This window comes from Kwoniella europaea, chromosome 1 (genome assembly GCF_036810445.1).
Source record: "Kwoniella europaea PYCC6329 chromosome 1, complete sequence".
NCBI classification, from domain to species: Eukaryota; Fungi; Basidiomycota; class Tremellomycetes; order Tremellales; family Cryptococcaceae; genus Kwoniella; species Kwoniella europaea.
The window spans coordinates 15,828,667-15,846,157 of NC_089487.1; the positions used below are offsets into that span (position 1 = coordinate 15,828,667).

A 17,491-nucleotide genomic window follows, 5' to 3' on the forward strand; every position below is an offset into this window, starting at 1 on the left:
GTGGTTATGATTTGTTGATGATAAGAAGAATGGCAATGTCAAGATTGATTGGATGTTTGTGATTGATCTGTTTCGTTCTTTCTTCCAGATGAGATTTCTTGACGGATCTAACCCTCGATATCACCTGTGCCGCAATTACGAGATAAAGGGTCTTTTTTTTCCTTTTGATGACGATGAGATTATATGTCTCGTCTCGGGATTGTCGTAGGACCTGCGTGTGTCGGCTGTCCGATGATCGGCTGAGTCGCTATACAGAGTTGTCCAATTCTGTATGTCTCACAGCTGACGAATGGTCATAAACATCCCAGATTTGACGATGGTGACTACTACTGCTAGACCCGACGCACGGATCGACTAACTTTCATCTTTCAGACATGCCAGGCACGGATACACTCCACGTGGTTGATACAGATTACCCCGTGGGAAAGCTGACGATTTGGCTATAGATAAGTTTAACGCTCAACAACTCACTCAAGTGTACATTCATCCTCAATCTTCAACTCTTCTTCTTCTGGTTTGATCATCATCACACTATCACTGATCAGAGAGAGGGAGCTGACCGACTTACATCTTGACGACATGTCAGGTGCAGGTACTACCTTCCCTTCGACCAGCGCATACACCTTTGAATTGCCTCCGCACAGATATGACGTCGATCAGCTAGCCAAGAGCGTAGAAGCGGCATTGGGAAGCAAAGGCAAAGGGAAAGACGGCGATGGTGAGCGAAGTCTTGTTCCTTCTTGAAGCGATGAATAAAACAGCTAACCTTCCTATTCAACAGCCTCATCCTCTGCAACCCACTTCCACCTCCATACATGTACCATCGAAAGTTCACTTCAAATCCCACACGCAGAAGTATTCTACTGGCGCAGAGGGCCACAGCCTAATCCAGCATACGAGTTATACACCTCTCTCCGTTCAAAACTTACAGACAACTTAGAACCATACAGCACATTAGATATTGCTTCAGCTGATGATATAGTAAGACCAAACTACTCACCACCGGCTCACCTCGCACAAACCGGCCCTTATTCACAAGGCATCAAAGTTCATCTACCCGGCACTCACAAGAAAAAGCCTTTAGCCGAACTGGAATCCTTACCCAGATCGGTAAATAGAGAATGGATCCCTTCATCTACAGCATGGGATATGCAAAATTGGTTACATGCTTTATTATCTTTAGATCCCAAGTATGAACCGATGAGGAAAGGGGGTTATAGAGATGACAAGAGAAGATTCAACTTACAATCCAATCTGAAGATCTGTTGGTTGCCTAATGATTCGGATGACGGTGTGGACATCAAGCTTTTGCTCACTATCAATGTGATGTTGAGTATGGAAACTATATTCGACCCCCTTCCAGAAATCGGTCACGATATGCTTGGTCTAATCCTTCATTCCCTCATACCCTCTCCGACAGCGAAGATATTCCGAAGAGAGTTAGAATCTCGTGCGGCTGCTTTAAATGACTTCTATGCTTGTCTGAGACCTGCACCCGATCTTCCTTTCAACTATTCGGCAAATCAACTTCAACCAACAGAGATGGTATCGAAATTGTTGCCATTTCAGACTAGAACCGTCAGATTGCTCTTACAGAGGGAGCAAGGTGCTGACCACAAAGAGAATCGTGATCCAATAGGTTTCTGGAAAGGGTACGACTTCGGTCAGAAAGATGGAAGAGTGGCATATAGAAGATTGACAGGTGATGTAAAGCTTGTCGGTGGACCTGGTCATGCTACCAAAGTAGATAGGAAAGGGAAGGGAAGAGCTATAGAGGCATCGCCTGAAAGAGGTTCAGATGATTTGACGCATGAAGAGGAGAAGGATGTTCCTGCGCTCTTGAATCTATCGGGAATAAGAGGGACGATGCTGTGCGAAGAAATGGGTGAGCTGAGTACACAACAGCCAGGAAGAAATCAGCTGATCCACTATCATAGGTCTCGGAAAGACTGTCGAAGCAATCGCTCTTGTCCTCCTCAACCGTCATCCCCTCTCAAAACCTCGTATTGTCTCTGTTCCAACTGATTCACAGGCCTCTGGTTCCCTCACTACCTCTTCTGAACCGCATCGAGCAACGACTAATATTAGCAAGGGAGGTAAATCAAAGAAGAGGGAGAAAGAAGCTACCCCAGATCCGGTGCCTGTCATTGATCCGCTGCATGGAACCCCTGGGATGGAAATCGAGGAGGTCAAAAGATGGGTAGAGGGTGAACAAGCTGCCTTTGCAGATAGAAAAGCTTGGGACGATCAAGCTCAGCTGAACGTCACCGAGGTTGCTGTGAGTCTATCTCCTTGACTCTCCTTCGCATCATGTAATTTACAAAAGGCTGACCTTCCTCCAGACCACGCTCATCGTCACTCCGCCATCGCTACTCAAACAATGGGTATCCGAAATGCAACGACATGCTCCCACTTTACGAGTATGCGTGTATGAGGGTTGGAAGTCACTACAAAAGGGAGTGGAAAAGCAGAGATCAGCTAGGATGAAGGCCGCTGAAGCTGAGAAGAAACGAAAGGCTGTCGCATTCAGAGATCAAACCAGGAATAAATACGCTAGGAATAATGCTAGTAGGAGAGTCAAAGTAGAAGTAGATGCCAATGGCAATGACGTGATCGATGTTGATGGTGATGATGATGCGAAACCTGAAGTTCAGGAAGAGGAAGAAGGAACTCTACAAGTTACTCAAAGACAGTTTGTCGAGTATGTCAGAGCCCATGATATCGTGGTTACCACCTATCAGTGAGTACGCAATTGAACGCTCAGACGATTGCTGATTCGCCTTTGATAGGGATTGTAAGCAAGAAGTCTCAAGTTAAAGGTTATATCTCCTAACATACTGTCCCTTCTCAGTATCGCAGGACCTCAAGGTAGCTTTACCTGCGCCGCCGAGAAGTAGGCGATCTACCGCTAACTACAAACCAAACGAAAGACCTCGAAGTCCACTTGTGATGGTTGAGTAAGTCGCACTTGTTCACCTTCGAAAGGCTCAGCTGACCGCGTCTATAGATGGTGGCGAGTGATCATGGACGAAGTACAGCTTGCGGGCGATCAATCAGATGCAGCGTAGGTAGTGTAATCTTATCGTATACACGATACAACTGACTCGATCCTCGTAGCAACATGGTGTCATTGATACCTCGTAAAAACTCTCTGGCTGTTTCGGGTACTCCCGCTAGAGCGGATATCAAGGATCTTATGGGCTCCCTCAAATTTCTGCGAGTTCCTCTCATTCCGTACGATCAACGAATATGGCATCGTCTTCAACAAGCATCCATGCGATCTGCCTTCGAAGGGTTATTCCGTGCAATCGCAGTTCGTACTACCAAAAAAGAGGTATGTGACATCAGGTTGACATGACACATTTGATTCTTGCTGAATCCTGTGAAAATAGGTATCTGGTGAATTCAATCTCCCTCATCAGACCCGATATGTCGTTCCTATCGAATTATCAGAGATCGAATTGCACTACTACAATGATACCCTCGACCGATTTAGAGAAAGACTCCGTCTACCTCTCTATCCGGGAGAACCAAGACCTGAAGATTGGGCACTAGACCGACATCTGTTCATTGCCTGCTTGAGGAATCTCAGGCAGATCTGTACCCACATCCAAGTTGGTCAGATGGGTGAGGGAGTCGTTCCCAGAGCAGAGAGGAGATTGCATCTCGGTAGAGCGTTGATGACTATGAGTGAGGCTTTGGAGAAGATGAGGAACGATCATACGCAAGAATTCCTACTTGACACCCGAAAACAAGTGAGCCTTGAGGGAGTCTGATTGCAATTTGATCGGACTGATCATGATTTTCTAGACCCGAGAAATGATCAAAAAGGCTCAATTGCTAATCCTCGATGAAAAAGATGAAGTACGATATCTTACGGCTATCAATGTGAGTGATTTATACTCTATGTACTGATTATCATAGCTGATTGGGCTTTGTAGATATACGAAAAGGTCAGGACGATATTGGACAAGCAGCTCGCGCCCGTTCGAGAACATCTAAAAGAGCTTCTGGGAGGGCGAGAGGATACTGCGGAACTTGATAGGAACAATTCGCCAGAACGCCATCAAACTCAGCAAGAGAAAGAAAAGGCTTTAGCTATTACCACTGCTAGACAAACGTGAGTCACTTTCTTGTCCTATATTACCGTGTTTATTGCTCAAAACCGATATCACATACTTAGGATACGAGAAATTCTCATTGTCTTGCATCAAGCCTGGTTCTTCGAAGGTGATGTCCGACATATGCTCAAACAGCAAGAGGAAGAGAGTAAGCTAGCTGCCAGACCGCTGCCAGACCCGAAGGTTGTTGCTGAAAGCTGATGTTTTGACATTTTCTGTAGTCAATTGTTATGCTCAAGCTGATTCTATACGAAAAGAAATCCTCAAACAACCTTTGCACAGTGCCAATCTATCTGTAGAATACCTTCAACGTCAACTCGGTCAAAAAGCAGCTCTACACGATGTCGCGGAACTCACGACCGAAGAGACCGATAATAGAGGTGGTATATTGTCTAACGATACCATCAACCAACTGAATGATCTGCTTGAGATCATGAACGACAAGTGAGCTCGACTAATTTGTCATTTGTTCAGTATGAGTCGACTGACATCCCCTTATAGTGCATATCTCGTTTTCGAATGGAGAGCTAAGATCATAGCTCTTCTTTCGTCTCCAATTGAAGGAGATAGTACGGAGGATAGTGCCGAAAACGCGAAAGCAGGACAGAGCACCGAAGTGGAGGATCCGGAACAGGAATTCTATGCTGAAGCTTTGAAAGCACAAGGAGAAGGTGAGTGGTTGACTGATACTGTAACTGGGAAGGCAGACCCAGCTGACGTAGCTGTATAGTCGAAGCGTACTTGATAGCTCATGCAGCTGCGATTGCTGATCGTAGAGGTGAGATTCATCTCAAGAAGATGGAACTGCTAATCATGCTGATCATTGGAATCTGGTAGAATTTCTGCTCGAGAATCGAACTACTTTGGAGGAATTTGAAGCCAGGCAAAAGAAGCAGGTGAGTCGTTATAGCAGAATTTAGAGGAAATGACTCAGCTCATCTGCGATTTGCACTTGCAGAGAACCACTAAAGCAGCTATGACCGCTGTAGCTGAAAGCACTTTGAAAGATGTACCTGATGAGTTGAAAGAACAGACTGCCCTGTTGATGGCAGAGAGACAAGTGAGCTATCAAATCAAGTAATCACTCAGATTTCGCTAATATCAACACTAAGGCCTTTCGTGATGCTCGAGTTGAGAAGGGTTGTGAGAGACCTCTGAAAGGTTTACTCATCGATCTTTATGGTGAGTGTTGACAAGATCATCTCACAGTGAAGCCATTGCTGATACTCTTCGATCAGGCGTCGCTTCTGGACCAAATCGACATGAGGAAGTACTCATCGCGCAGAGGATGGCTTCAATGTTGAAGGCTTATATTGCTAAACAAAGTGAGTGAACGCTTACCAAAAATTGATGATATAACACTGACTTGACGTCTCAGCTGAATACGTCGACAAGCTGAACGAGGAATTGGACTTGTTCCAGGCAACGTTCAACAAACGTGTCAAGTATTTCGCAGCTTTACAAGAGATTTCAGATTCGGTAAGTCAAAGCTGTCCGACTCCATTGGCACGATTGGGCTAAAAGCACGCAACTCAGGTTACTGCTCCGGAATACAAAGACTTGGCAACGTCTATCGAAAAACATACCGCAGAAATAGAGAAATTGGAAGTGAAATTGGCTAGAATGGTAGTCAAAGGTCGATACCTCCAATATCTGGGTAACAAGGATCGAGATCATGAAGATATTAGAGAAGACTGTATAATCTGCTTTGGAAGTAGTGATGATACACAGGCGGTACTTCTGGAATGCGGTCATTATTTCTGTTCCGTGAGTAAAAAGATACCACATACTCACTGTCCTCAGCTTGAGCATCCTGAACACTAAAGCTGATGATGCTTTTCACTGTTGATCGTAGTCTTGTTACAAGGAATACAGGAAATCGCCGATGGGAAGGAAATGTCCTTCTTGTAGGATGGATAGTAGGTCGATTCTTACATATTTCCCGGGTATCGGTGAATGAGCTGAATTTCTTCTTTGTACAGTTGACGGAAAAGAGGTCACAAAGATCAAACTGAATACGCATAAGATTGATACTACTTCCATGGATCCGGGCTCAAAAGCCAAAGACGATGACGAGATGAAAGTGGAAGCGGAAGTCGGAGCAAGTGCGCAATTGCCCGAATCTCAAGATGAGGAAGTAAGCGCAGAGTATATAGAGGAAGTTGAACGAGAGAGGAGAAATGCCGATCTGAGGAGATTGAAAATGATGGACATGGATAAAATAAGGGATGTGAGGGGTATGGATATGCTCGGGGAATATGGGTCCAAGGTGAGTCATGAACATTGAGATCTCGAAAGACAGGTTCGTGATTTCTGATGAGGATTTCGAATATAGATTAACTTCTTGATCAAACATTTGTTATACTTCAAGTCACGAGAACCTGATGGTGAGCTATAAGAGAAGCGAGGAATTGATATCATGTAGCTGATAGTGGTTTTCCAGCTCGTCATGTGATCTTCTCGAATTGGTCAGACAGTTTGAACAGTCAGTTGACTGATGACCACTATGGTTATGGCTATGATAAGCTCAGCTGATTTCTTGCTGGTTGATCAGTCGTGATGCAAGCCCTCCGAGCGAACGATATCAAATTCACGTCGTTCGATGAAGGTAAAAAACGAAAAGACGTAGTGGATAAGTTTTTGAAAGACAAGAGTATAAAGGTGTTTTTGCTTCATGCTGAGAAGGAAAGGTGAGTTTGACATTCATTGTAGTATGATTCAAAGTGTAAGCTGACGATCATGTAGTTCCGGACTGACTCTTACGAGTTGTCGAGTGGTTCATCTGCTCGAACCTGTTTTGAGACATAGTTTTGAGCTGCAAGGTGAGTAACGGCATTTCCCATCATCCAACTGCATACTACAAGCTGACATCTTTGGTTCTGCTCATAGCGATCGGAAGAGTTGATCGGTGAGCTATCTTTTATGTTGACTGTTCGCATGGATAAGCTGATGAATGTCTCTTTTATAGACTCGGTCAAGACAAGGAAACTTCCGTATACTGGTGTGTCCCATCCATCCGTACTATCCACCGACTCATACTGATGGCTCAATTGCAATTAGTTATGCGACGCTCGAAACGGTCGAATCTCGTATCCTGTCCCAGGGCGTCCGTAATGGCACTTCGATCTACCTCGACGAAGAGAACGCAGATCAACATGTCGCTGAAATGCCCAATGTCGCTTCGGCAGCGAATAAAGGTGGGGATGTAGGTGGAGATGGTAACGAGGAGGATTTGTTGGGCTTGATCATGTGATTACACTTTTCAAGAGAATGTGGATATGATCAAGTTATGTTATGTGGATATCAGAAAAGACGTGGGATAGATATCGAATGGTATTAACAATAAAATCAGCGAGTAATCGTCGATTTGTATAGATTTTATTGAATTTCTCCATCGCATAAACATGTTTGTATATATCTGTAGATATCGGCTTCTGGTTGTAAGGATAGGAACTATTGCTGTGTATACATTTATGTCAACCTATCTGTAGAAAGCAGTCTTCCAGGTGAACATGGAGTGTTCTTTTCTCGCAGAGTGGTATCATTTCACGCTCGCAATATGAGAAATGTAACCGTAGACTGTGCGACATATCATCCACATACCATATGGATGATGCTTGACAAGCAAGCAAAAAAACTACAGCACTCGGGATTCCCAACTGGTCCCCCACGTTGGTACTAACCGAGCGACACCCAGGTTAAATTGCGCAGATCTGACGGGATGCGATGTTTTCCAGGTTCTATGGCCGTAGATGAAAATTGAATTTGATCCTTACTTGTATTTCAACAACGGCATGCCTAGCTGCACGACCAAGGGCAATAGCAAACCCTTGTCAAACAAAATGCCTGCATGTACCATACCATATGAAATGACCTATATCATATATCCTAAACATTTTTTGACTCCTATACTATATTGATAATTTAGTAGTTGATAGCTTTATCGTAAGATGCCAAAGCAGCTTCCTTGAAGGCTATATTCGGGGCAAAATAGTATGTCAGTGGATGAAAATTGGAAAAAACGATGAAAAAATGATGGAAAAATGACATACCTTCCGATAAAGTTGGATGAGCATGACATGTTCTAGCGATATCTTCAGCAGAAGCCTTGTATTCCAATGCGAGAGTAGCTGATGCGATCATTTCCCCTGCGTTAGGACCTGGCCACAAAAATCGAAAAAATCGTTAGCCTCAACCAAACTTGGATATATAGTGAAAGACTGACCTATAATGTGAACGCCCAAGACCTGGTCTGTCTCCTTCTCCACGATCTAAAGTAAAATGTCCATCAGCTTATACGTCTTGGGAGGGATGTGAAGGGACCGGGGGACATACGAATTTGACAAAACCGCTATTTCATAAGACAACACGAGTCAATAAATAATGTTTAGTGTATGTTACGGTTGAGTGGATGTCACACTCACTCAGCATCTTGGTTGGTCTTCGCTCGGGAGTTAGCAGCGAATGGGTATTTTCCGATCTTGTAAGCTACACCGGCAGCCTTGAGTTCCTCCTCGTTCTTACCGACCCATGCTACTTCGGGGTGAGTGTAGACTACAGAAGGGATAGCATCGTAGTTTACGTGTCCGTGACCTGTCTTGATAATTTCAACAGCGGCAATACCTAAACAAAAACAAATCAATTAGGATTCCGCCATTTTGACAAGGTATTGTAACATTTGGGTTACTCACCCTCCTCCTCAGCCTTGTGGGCAAGCATAGGACCGAAAGTGACATCACCGATACATTTAACACCCTTGGCAGATGTGTTGAATTGATCGTCAATGATAATTCTTCCTCTCTTGTCAGTCTCTACTCCGATAGCTTCAAGGTTGAGTCCCTTGGTAACGGGTCGTCGACCGATGGCGACGAGAACGACATCGGCTTCGAGCTGGCCGCGAGATGTAGAATAGTCAGTATAGCAAGACTGTATATAATGTATGGGTAAGGGTCTACTCACAGTCTCCTCTTTACCACCTTTGGCAGCGTCCACCTTGAGGGTGACCTTGTCACCATCTCTTTGACCGCTGACAACTTTGGTGTTGAGCTTGAATTTGAATCCTTGCTTCTGGAGGATCTTTTGGAATTGTTTACTGTGGTACAGCATGAAAGCAGTCAGCATTTCGATATTCAGGAAACGGCATGGTGTTGTAACACTGAGAAAAGTCACTCACCCAACTTCACCATCCATACCAGCACCGACGGCACCGAGGTATTCAACAACGGTAACTTCAGCACCTAATCTGGACCATACTGAACCCAGCTCAAGACCAATGATACCACCACCAATGACGACCATCTGTGTAGAAAAGTCCACATAGTCAGTATATCATGTATGATCTGGAGTCAAGGCATGACTCGCCTTTTTAGGAACCTCTTTCAATTCCAGAGCACCAGTAGAAGATACGATCCTCTCTTCATCGATCTCAATACCTGGGAAAGGAGTGACTTCGGATCCAGTAGCGATAATGACATTCTTAGCTTCTACTTGAGTTTCACCACCTTCTAACAAGTTCACGTTGATCTTTGATGGGGAGGCGAATGAAGCTTCTCCTTTAATGTAGTCTACACCGTTCTTCTTGAACAAGTAAGTTTCGATACCACCCGTCAAAGCTTTGACTGAAGATTGTTTGGCAGCTAACATCTTGGGTAAGTTGAGTTTCACCTCGGATACGTCGATACCTCGGTTCTTGAGATCGTGCTGGGTTTGATGGAAGATGTGAGAGTTGTTCAACCTGTGACAGTATAGAGTATCAGCATAATGTATCAATACATACACATTTCGACACAGTTGCCATTGCCGTCTGGCTAGGTAGATCTCGATGTCACGAAATATCACTCAGCGACTCACATAGCTTTAGATGGGATACATCCGACGTTCAAACATGTTCCACCTAATGATCCTCTTTTCTCGATACAGGCGGTCTATAGGTATAACAGGACAAAATAGTCAGCGATGTTTTCATATCACAAGCACGATCGCAGGCTCATCTGATTCCATTCCGAGTCTAGGATAATCGCGATGTAAATGACAGAATGCACAAAATCCATTTGTTGCCACCATGAGTAAGCAGACCCGCCCCTTATTATCACTTGCACATATATCCTTAAACAGCCTTTTCTGAGGCAGTAAATTCATTCTATTCCCTATTTGTACTTCTCATATACATGCACTCCCTCAAATGACAAGGAAGCAACTCTAAACTCACTTTGAAACCCAACTGAGCAGCCTTGATAGCCGCAACATAACCACCAGGTCCACCACCGATGACTACCACATCGTAAGGATCAGATGATGTTGCCAATCCACGAGATTGGAGGAATGTCAATCGAGGTAAGGTGGATGATCGTGAGAAGGATGAGGAGGGTTTGGATAGGGGTCTGAGGAGATTTTGAGCCTGTGACGAAGAGAGATGAGAGTTGGTCAGCAAACACGAAGGAGGTATGCGATGTGATGGGCAAATGAGGTACATACGAAAGGTTGTCGTGAGAGCATCTTGATCACTTGTTGATATGCTGTGGGAGGATATGAGGTGTATTTTGTTCACAAGATATGAATCGTAAGATCAAACGAGAGTAATAGTATCGATGAGATTGACGGCAAATCCATGTCTCCCATTGACGTTGCTGTTTAACTGAGCCGTGCCGATAAATCCGTCTGTGAGTGTGGCACATGATGTCCGTCATAAGATTATCCCCAACCTCATAACCTCGGAATATCCGTTGGAAATACTGCACCACTAACTTATTGGGATTCATGCATCGATGCATACCTTGACATCGCGGATACGCTTTTGTCTCTGCATTCACATCGGACAAGCTACCTATACTTATCACTCATTGAAAAGAGGCTGCCCTCATTTATCCTGGTGTTGCAAGGACAGTAATGCCGGAGCAAAAGCAGGGTCCGAGCAGATCGAGGTCAAGGTCAAACAAAGTGCAACAACCATGTGATCTCGACGACGATCGGCTTGTAGGTTGATGGAAGGATTAGCTTTATGTCGTAGGATGATCTGGAGAGTCAGCGCGACACTTTAGCCAAAGGTCTCCTGCAAGTGGATGGTTTTAGTGATCGAGATGATCCCGTTCCAGCTGAGTGACCCTATGAGTATGACCCAAAGGAGGTTTATTGTCCTTGCACAAAAGCGCACTCACCATCAACGTTGATTGATATCACACTAACAACAATAAAACACGCCGAATCCGGTTTGTCTTCCTACCCTCAATATCCTTCCTCATCATCTATCATCTTATGAACATGCATGGTATCAACTTCCTGCCTGACACCGTCGCGTTGCTCCTCAATCACCTGCTGATACTTATAGCTTAATCAAGCGCACACGGGATATTTCCCATTTTTCACTAAATCTATTCATAATCATATAGCCCATATAACATACCCTCTTCAATTTTCTTGGTATCAAGTCAAAGTCAAAGGACACCATCGCCAATTACTTCGCTCAACTACCTCGCTTTCGTTCATATCCCAAAATCAAAACTTTCTTGTTCCATTGTCAACTTCCACTTTTCTTGCCACCTCGTGACCCGTCTGTCTTGATCCCTTTGTCAAAAAATATCGTAATGGCGAAAAAGAAGAAGACTCCTACCACCGAAGCACCTCCTCCAACCGTACATTCTATTGGACCTCCTACGGAAGCTCCTGATCCAGATATACCACCAAGTCAACATCATCATCACGACCATGAACACCACCATCATCATTCGCATTATGCCAGATCAGTAGATTCAGGAGGGAATGTCAAAGAAACCAAAACTGAGATAGTAGAGATAAAAGAAGTGAAAGAGATTCCAGTGGATCAAATTGATCAAGAGGAAGAAGAGGAAGCTCCTTCGAATGCAAGTAAGAAATCTAAAAGTGTCAAAGCCCCTACAGCTCCACCTAGTGCCAAACCACCTTCATCAAAACCGCCAACGGTGAAACCACCTTCTACTAAAGCTCCCACGGCCAAACCGCCCTCGACAAAAGCACCAACAGTTAAACCACCCTCAGTGAAAGAACCACCTCCACCAGCCTCTCCGGCTCCTTCTCACAAATCAGCCAGATCATCCCATTCACACCATCATCAACCCCCCGTCATCGTGAACGTTACCATCCCTCAGGCCGCTCCTGCTCCGCCTCCCGCACCTATCATAATCCCTCAGCCTGCTCCCGCCGAGGTAGTCGAACAAGAAGAAGTGGTGATTGACGAACCAAACACATCTACACCACTGGTCGTACCTACACCCATCAAAACTCCTACGATCATTCCACCAAGTCCTAAACCATCTTCAATCAAATCAGTCAAATCGAAAGCCAAGTCCATCGCCCCTGCACCGACAGTAGTCGAGGAAGCTGAAGAACCACCATTAGAAGAGGAAGTGACAGAAGAAACTAAAGTGGTAACTACTACTACTACTACAACAACAACAAAGAAAAGACCTCCTTCACCACCCAAAACTCCTAAAGTCATATCTACGGATAATCCATTCGTTGAAGATATCGATGAACCCCCTCCACCACCAAAATCAACAAAAGCTAAATCTGTCGCTCCTCCTCCTTCTGCTGCTGCTGCCAAATCAATCAAATCTAAACCTAAGACTTTACCTCCTCCTTCACCTGTACCTACCATTCACTCTATAGCAGCCACACCCCTACCACTCACTCCAATGAAATTACCTTCTTTATTCAAATCTTCCCCGGGAGGATCTGGTGGATCCGGTAAGAAGAAACCTATGAAGATTATCGAAACTACCACTGTAGAGAAGATAATTGTTCCTGTGGATTCTGATGAAGAGGTCGAAGAGGTCATAGTGGAAGAAGAGGTGGATACGGCCGCTACGACCGTTGGGAATACTACGACGAAGGGAATAGGTGGTGCCAGAAGTAATGCATTGACTGCTACGCCTGGAAGGAGGAGTGGGACTAAAGCTGGTTTGCGACCTATCCCAATGGGTAAGTTTTGTTATCATTGGATATCGCCTAAACAACGCACCGCGCAGAAGCACGAGCATGAGAATGAGCACTAATGATGTCATTTCCTGTACTATATTGTAGTCGATTATCAAGCTTTGATCCAATCTACACCACCTCCATCTATAAAGAAGACTCTCCCCTCCCTTCCTCCTTCCGGTACGGTCGCTGGTCCAAAGACGATCGTCACTTACTCGGCTCAATTAGATAGAGACTCACAAGGTAACGAACATATTCATGCTAGGATGAGAGATCATACAGGAGTCGTCAAAGGTCCTTCCCCATCTGCAATCCCCGGTTCTATCCATTCTCCACCACCACCTACCATGCCCGCACTAAGTATCGCTCCTCAACCTCAAGGTCCCAAGACGATCGTCACCTACTCTGCTCAGCTGGACCGAGATTCTCAAGGTAACGAACATCTCCACGGAAGATTGAGGGATCATACAGGAGCAGCACCAGCAGCTCCTACGATGGCTGCACCAACCGCATATACCCAAACGACCTATGTACCTGCAGCTACCACGTACATACCTGCTCCTACGACTGTCGCACCTCCCCCTGCGCCTACTTTACCTACCGCTATCCCTGGTTCAGTACCTGAAGGACCCAAAACCATCGTTACACTCTCTGCTCAGCTCGATCGAGATTCAAAGGGAAATGAACATCTGCATGCTAGGATGAGGGATCATACGGGAGTGACTAAAGGCTTGGAACTAGATACAGGAGAAGGTCTACCTTTGGAAACCGAGAAGGAACGTAAGAAAAGGGAGAAAAAGGAAAAGAAATTAGCTGAGAAGTTAGCTGCCAAAGAGGCTGCGAAAGGATTGGAAGGTAACCCGTATAAACCGATTGGAGGGGGTGTACCTCCTCCTAAATCTGAAAGGTGAGTTCCTATCCTACATCTTTATGGCAATTCCTACGAAGAAAGGAGGATTGCTTTGAATGTGAACTTTAAATAATGACTAATCGATGGATTGAATCTGAACTTAGATATGCATATCCACCTGCACCGACCGTCATTGAACAAGCGGCGAAAGAAAGATTCCAAAATAGATTTAACGGCGGTGGTGGGGGTGGTGTACAACCTCCTGGAATGGGTATGAGCATGGGGATGGGAATGGGAGGTATGGGGTGAGTTTTTAGTGCTCTGTCGTCATTCCTACTTTTACTTTCGCGAAACTTCTCCTCTACCCTTTTCCCTTTGTTCTGTCTTGCGATTCGAACGGATACTTGACAGAAGGACGCTGCTTTTGGATGGTATGATGTTTTGTTCCATTGGGGGGATTCCGTTGGTCAAAGTGACTGTCAGGGACCATCCTTTGGTTCAACATACACACCAACGCACTGACCTCTTTTCTATTGCATCACCACCCCACCCCTCTGCCAACTACCATCGCACCAATAAACGTCGATTCCAACTTTTATATGCGCTATCTTATTTTGTACTCCTTTGTACTTTTTGTACTTCTTATATATAAATTATATACTCTACTCGTAAACATTCTTCGACTTTGTACCAACCGTTCATTATACCACCTTTTCATGCTCATACCATAGACCACCTTACCCACCGATCCAACCAGCTTTATATCCAAGACCACCACCACTAGTCGCAACTCGTCCACCAATGTTTGGTCCACCCATGATGGGAATGGGAATGGGAATGGGAATGCCCATGGGAGGAATGGGTATGGCGATGGGGATGCCAATGATGGGTATGGGAATGCCAATGGGGATGTCAATGCCTATGGCCACTCCCATACCTGGTGTGGTACCTGGCCAACCGGGTATGGGATGGTATAATTCTTTACCTGGAAGGTTCGGGAGAGATATGTTGGGAAGAGGTACGCAAGGTCCTGGAATGTGATTCTGCCATGAACCGTAACATGAATTGATGTTTTTTCTTTTCTTGGTTAATTCGTTGTTGTGATGCAGATTTTGCGGGACCTGGTGGAGTTGGTTCAAGGTATGCAAGTTTGTCCATTATGTGAACACACCTTGTTATCTACAGAGAACTTGATAGATCGTCTGTGACATCTTGCATGAGATCTATACCCCACTTTCAAAATTCTTCGACCCGCTACTCCATCGTTCACGTCGCTGTGACTTAACCTCCCTGGGATAGAAGCTGATGGTACCCTTTACACCTAGTCAACCATATCGACCACCCGATCCATCCGCTCTACCACCCATGCCGTTCGGATTACCATTTATCGCCAGACCAGGCCAAGAAGGTTTTGATCAGTATGGAAGGATGTGTAAGTGGATGTTCGATCTTGACCTACATTGTTGGTACTACCCATCACGGACTTACGCTGATATTTGATGTGATCAACCTAGTACCGCCTGATTTACCTGAGGGTGAGTATGCAGTCCAAGAAACCATCTCTCCTTGCAATATCCCAATGTTTTGATATAGGACATCAGCTAAAATGTTTCTGCTTTGATCAGGATGGGATGGATGGGGACGCCCTTTATTGTATGGAGGAGAAAGTCTTGCACGATTTCGGGTTTTGCCACTGTAGCCGCCCATTTTGATAAGTTCAGTTTAACTAATTTTTGATATGAAAGTCTGCACAAAGTCTCACCTGTCTTGCAGATAGAGGTGAGAAATATCGACATTCAAGCCTCTGCTTGCTTCATGGCCCATTGTGCTGAGCCTGGAGGGTGCACACTAGAAGCCAGATTGTCAATAACCCTTAAAAGCGAGATTTACCGCACCAAAGTGACTGTGGCAGCCGTTCAGATCGAGCTTCCGTCGACATTTTGGCATTTCTCCCAACACAGCTGCATGTGAGCTCAGAGGACTTGTACCCGCCCCATTCAGATGTACTGACGCAATCTTAGCTGAAAAGTACATCTTCTTTGATATGTAGGATTGCTTGTATTACTGGTACCAAAAGCGACCTCTATGGTGGCAAAACCGTCAATCGTGCAAGATTTTCTCCGCCATACAATAGTATCTACCAACCCTGCACCGAACGCTCCTCCTGGTGGACCAGGCGGACCTCTGCCACCTCCCGCTCCAGCAGCAACACAAGCAGCCGGTGTACCTCCTCAACCTACCGCCACTCAGACTCAACAAATGCCATTCAGCTCTTCGTACGGTACATCCTCGATGACAGGGACGGGAAGTAGATCAATGTCAAGTACGCTGAGTTCGAATGGGACGGGTAGACCTGATCAGTACGTAGGCTGGTTGAACTATTATTTGATTAGTCCTAAGAGTCATTTGGATGATCCGAGAGGGTATGAGGAAATTTGGGAGGAAAGTATCAAGAAGAGGATTGATAAGTGATCTGACCTCTGGATAGAGAGGAAAGAAGATTGGCTTGAGAAAAGAGTGAGGTATAAGGAGAAAAAAAAAAAAAACAAAGAACGAATAACCCTTTTCTTGTCCTGTGTTTCTGGGGGAGAACTTATTGTAAGCATATACCGTGGAATCATGCATATTGATATATTGGATTTTCTATTTTATTATAGACCACCATGTTTCGATCGACCACCCGCGAAATCAGATTCGTATTTCCGATACGACCCCTTTCAACCTTTCTCATTACCTTGTTCGAGCTTGAATTACCCACATCAATTGCATTTACCGCCGGAATTGGTTAGTCATGATGTCAATGAAGAAGATTGGTGAGTACCAAACTGCTCTTCTCGGGTAGGATGCAGATTAATGATCTTGTGATCAACAAATCCTAATATATCGTACCTAGCTAATCATTTTCATGAATTGATTTCAGGTCAAGGTTCATTGACGATCTCTCCAAAGAAGCACTAACCAACGCCCGACATCCTCTTCATCTTCATGCTCGTGGTGGAAGAGGTATGGGTCCCGAACCCGTTCTGTCGGAGGCAGTCCATTCGTTATTAGCTTCTTGGGCCGTGGCTTTTTTCTCCCCTAGAGGAATCAAGATCTATGCAGCATCAGAAGAATCAAACGAACGTATCCTCCCGCCTCCTATCGAACCTCCACCTCTCAAGAGAGGATATTCTCATGCAGACGAATGGTCAGATGAAGAATATTCTTCAAATGATGAATACAATTTCGATGATTTGTCTGAAGATGAGGAAGAACGATATCAACGAAAGAAGGACATGTATCTCCCTAGGATCGAAAGACAATGGCGTAAAGATGAGAGATTAATCAAAAGACGAAGAGAGAAGAGAAGAAGATTGAGAGAAGGTGAATTAAGATTAAGTAGGGTGGTGGGTAATTGGGAGATTCATTTCATTTGTTCGACACCGACTATTTGGCAGCAGGGTGCTAGACCTAGAGGTTATGGAGAACCTGTTATAAGGTTGAGGAGGTAAAAAGAATACAATGTCAGCTTCATTCATTTCGTTCAGGTTAGTCAATAGGTTCAAGAAGGAAAATGGAATCATGTGGTTTC

The 17,491-nt window shown here is 44.8% G+C and overlaps 3 protein-coding genes and 1 non-coding gene across 4 annotated transcripts; 2 read left to right on the plus strand and 2 right to left on the minus strand.

Annotated features, from left to right (window-relative positions):
- Window positions 1-579: 579 nt before the first annotated feature.
- V865_006031 (uncharacterized protein) lies at window positions 580-7,374 on the plus strand (the record flags this gene model as incomplete). The annotated part of the gene is made up of 30 exons (XM_066229794.1): window positions 580-718; window positions 782-1,885; window positions 1,938-2,278; window positions 2,343-2,609; window positions 2,655-2,740; window positions 2,820-2,957; window positions 3,008-3,064; window positions 3,118-3,334; window positions 3,393-3,755; window positions 3,811-3,888; window positions 3,942-4,120; window positions 4,184-4,269; window positions 4,343-4,565; window positions 4,623-4,792; window positions 4,852-4,899; window positions 4,959-5,017; window positions 5,080-5,181; window positions 5,234-5,303; window positions 5,360-5,446; window positions 5,500-5,600; window positions 5,658-5,888; window positions 5,977-6,040; window positions 6,104-6,390; window positions 6,457-6,508; window positions 6,565-6,606; window positions 6,676-6,811; window positions 6,867-6,943; window positions 7,011-7,029; window positions 7,090-7,122; window positions 7,182-7,374. The coding sequence occupies 30 exons, from the start codon at window positions 580-582 to the stop codon at window positions 7,372-7,374; spliced, it is 5,049 nt and encodes a 1,682-aa protein (XP_066085891.1).
- Window positions 7,375-7,756: 382 nt separating this feature from the next.
- On the minus strand, window positions 7,757-7,872 carry V865_006032. Its single transcript, XR_010725593.1, has one exon. It is a non-coding gene; the product is annotated as a 5S ribosomal RNA (ribosomal RNA).
- A 173-nt stretch (window positions 7,873-8,045) lies between these two features.
- V865_006033 (dihydrolipoyl dehydrogenase) lies at window positions 8,046-10,616 on the minus strand (the record flags this gene model as incomplete). The annotated part of the gene is made up of 12 exons (XM_066229795.1): window positions 8,046-8,095; window positions 8,174-8,281; window positions 8,347-8,392; window positions 8,457-8,472; window positions 8,546-8,744; window positions 8,813-9,011; window positions 9,081-9,213; window positions 9,295-9,419; window positions 9,483-9,855; window positions 9,972-10,045; window positions 10,330-10,518; window positions 10,596-10,616. The coding sequence occupies 12 exons, from the start codon at window positions 10,614-10,616 to the stop codon at window positions 8,046-8,048; spliced, it is 1,533 nt and encodes a 510-aa protein (XP_066085892.1).
- Window positions 10,617-11,701: 1,085 nt separating this feature from the next.
- On the plus strand, window positions 11,702-17,411 carry V865_006034 (uncharacterized protein; the record flags this gene model as incomplete). Its single annotated transcript, XM_066229796.1, has 11 exons — window positions 11,702-13,073; window positions 13,176-13,977; window positions 14,085-14,225; window positions 14,652-14,938; window positions 15,030-15,060; window positions 15,246-15,352; window positions 15,435-15,455; window positions 15,546-15,587; window positions 16,055-16,280; window positions 16,578-16,733; window positions 16,841-17,411. The coding sequence occupies 11 exons, from the start codon at window positions 11,702-11,704 to the stop codon at window positions 17,409-17,411; spliced, it is 3,756 nt and encodes a 1,251-aa protein (XP_066085893.1).
- Between the last annotated feature and the right edge of the window lie 80 nt (window positions 17,412-17,491).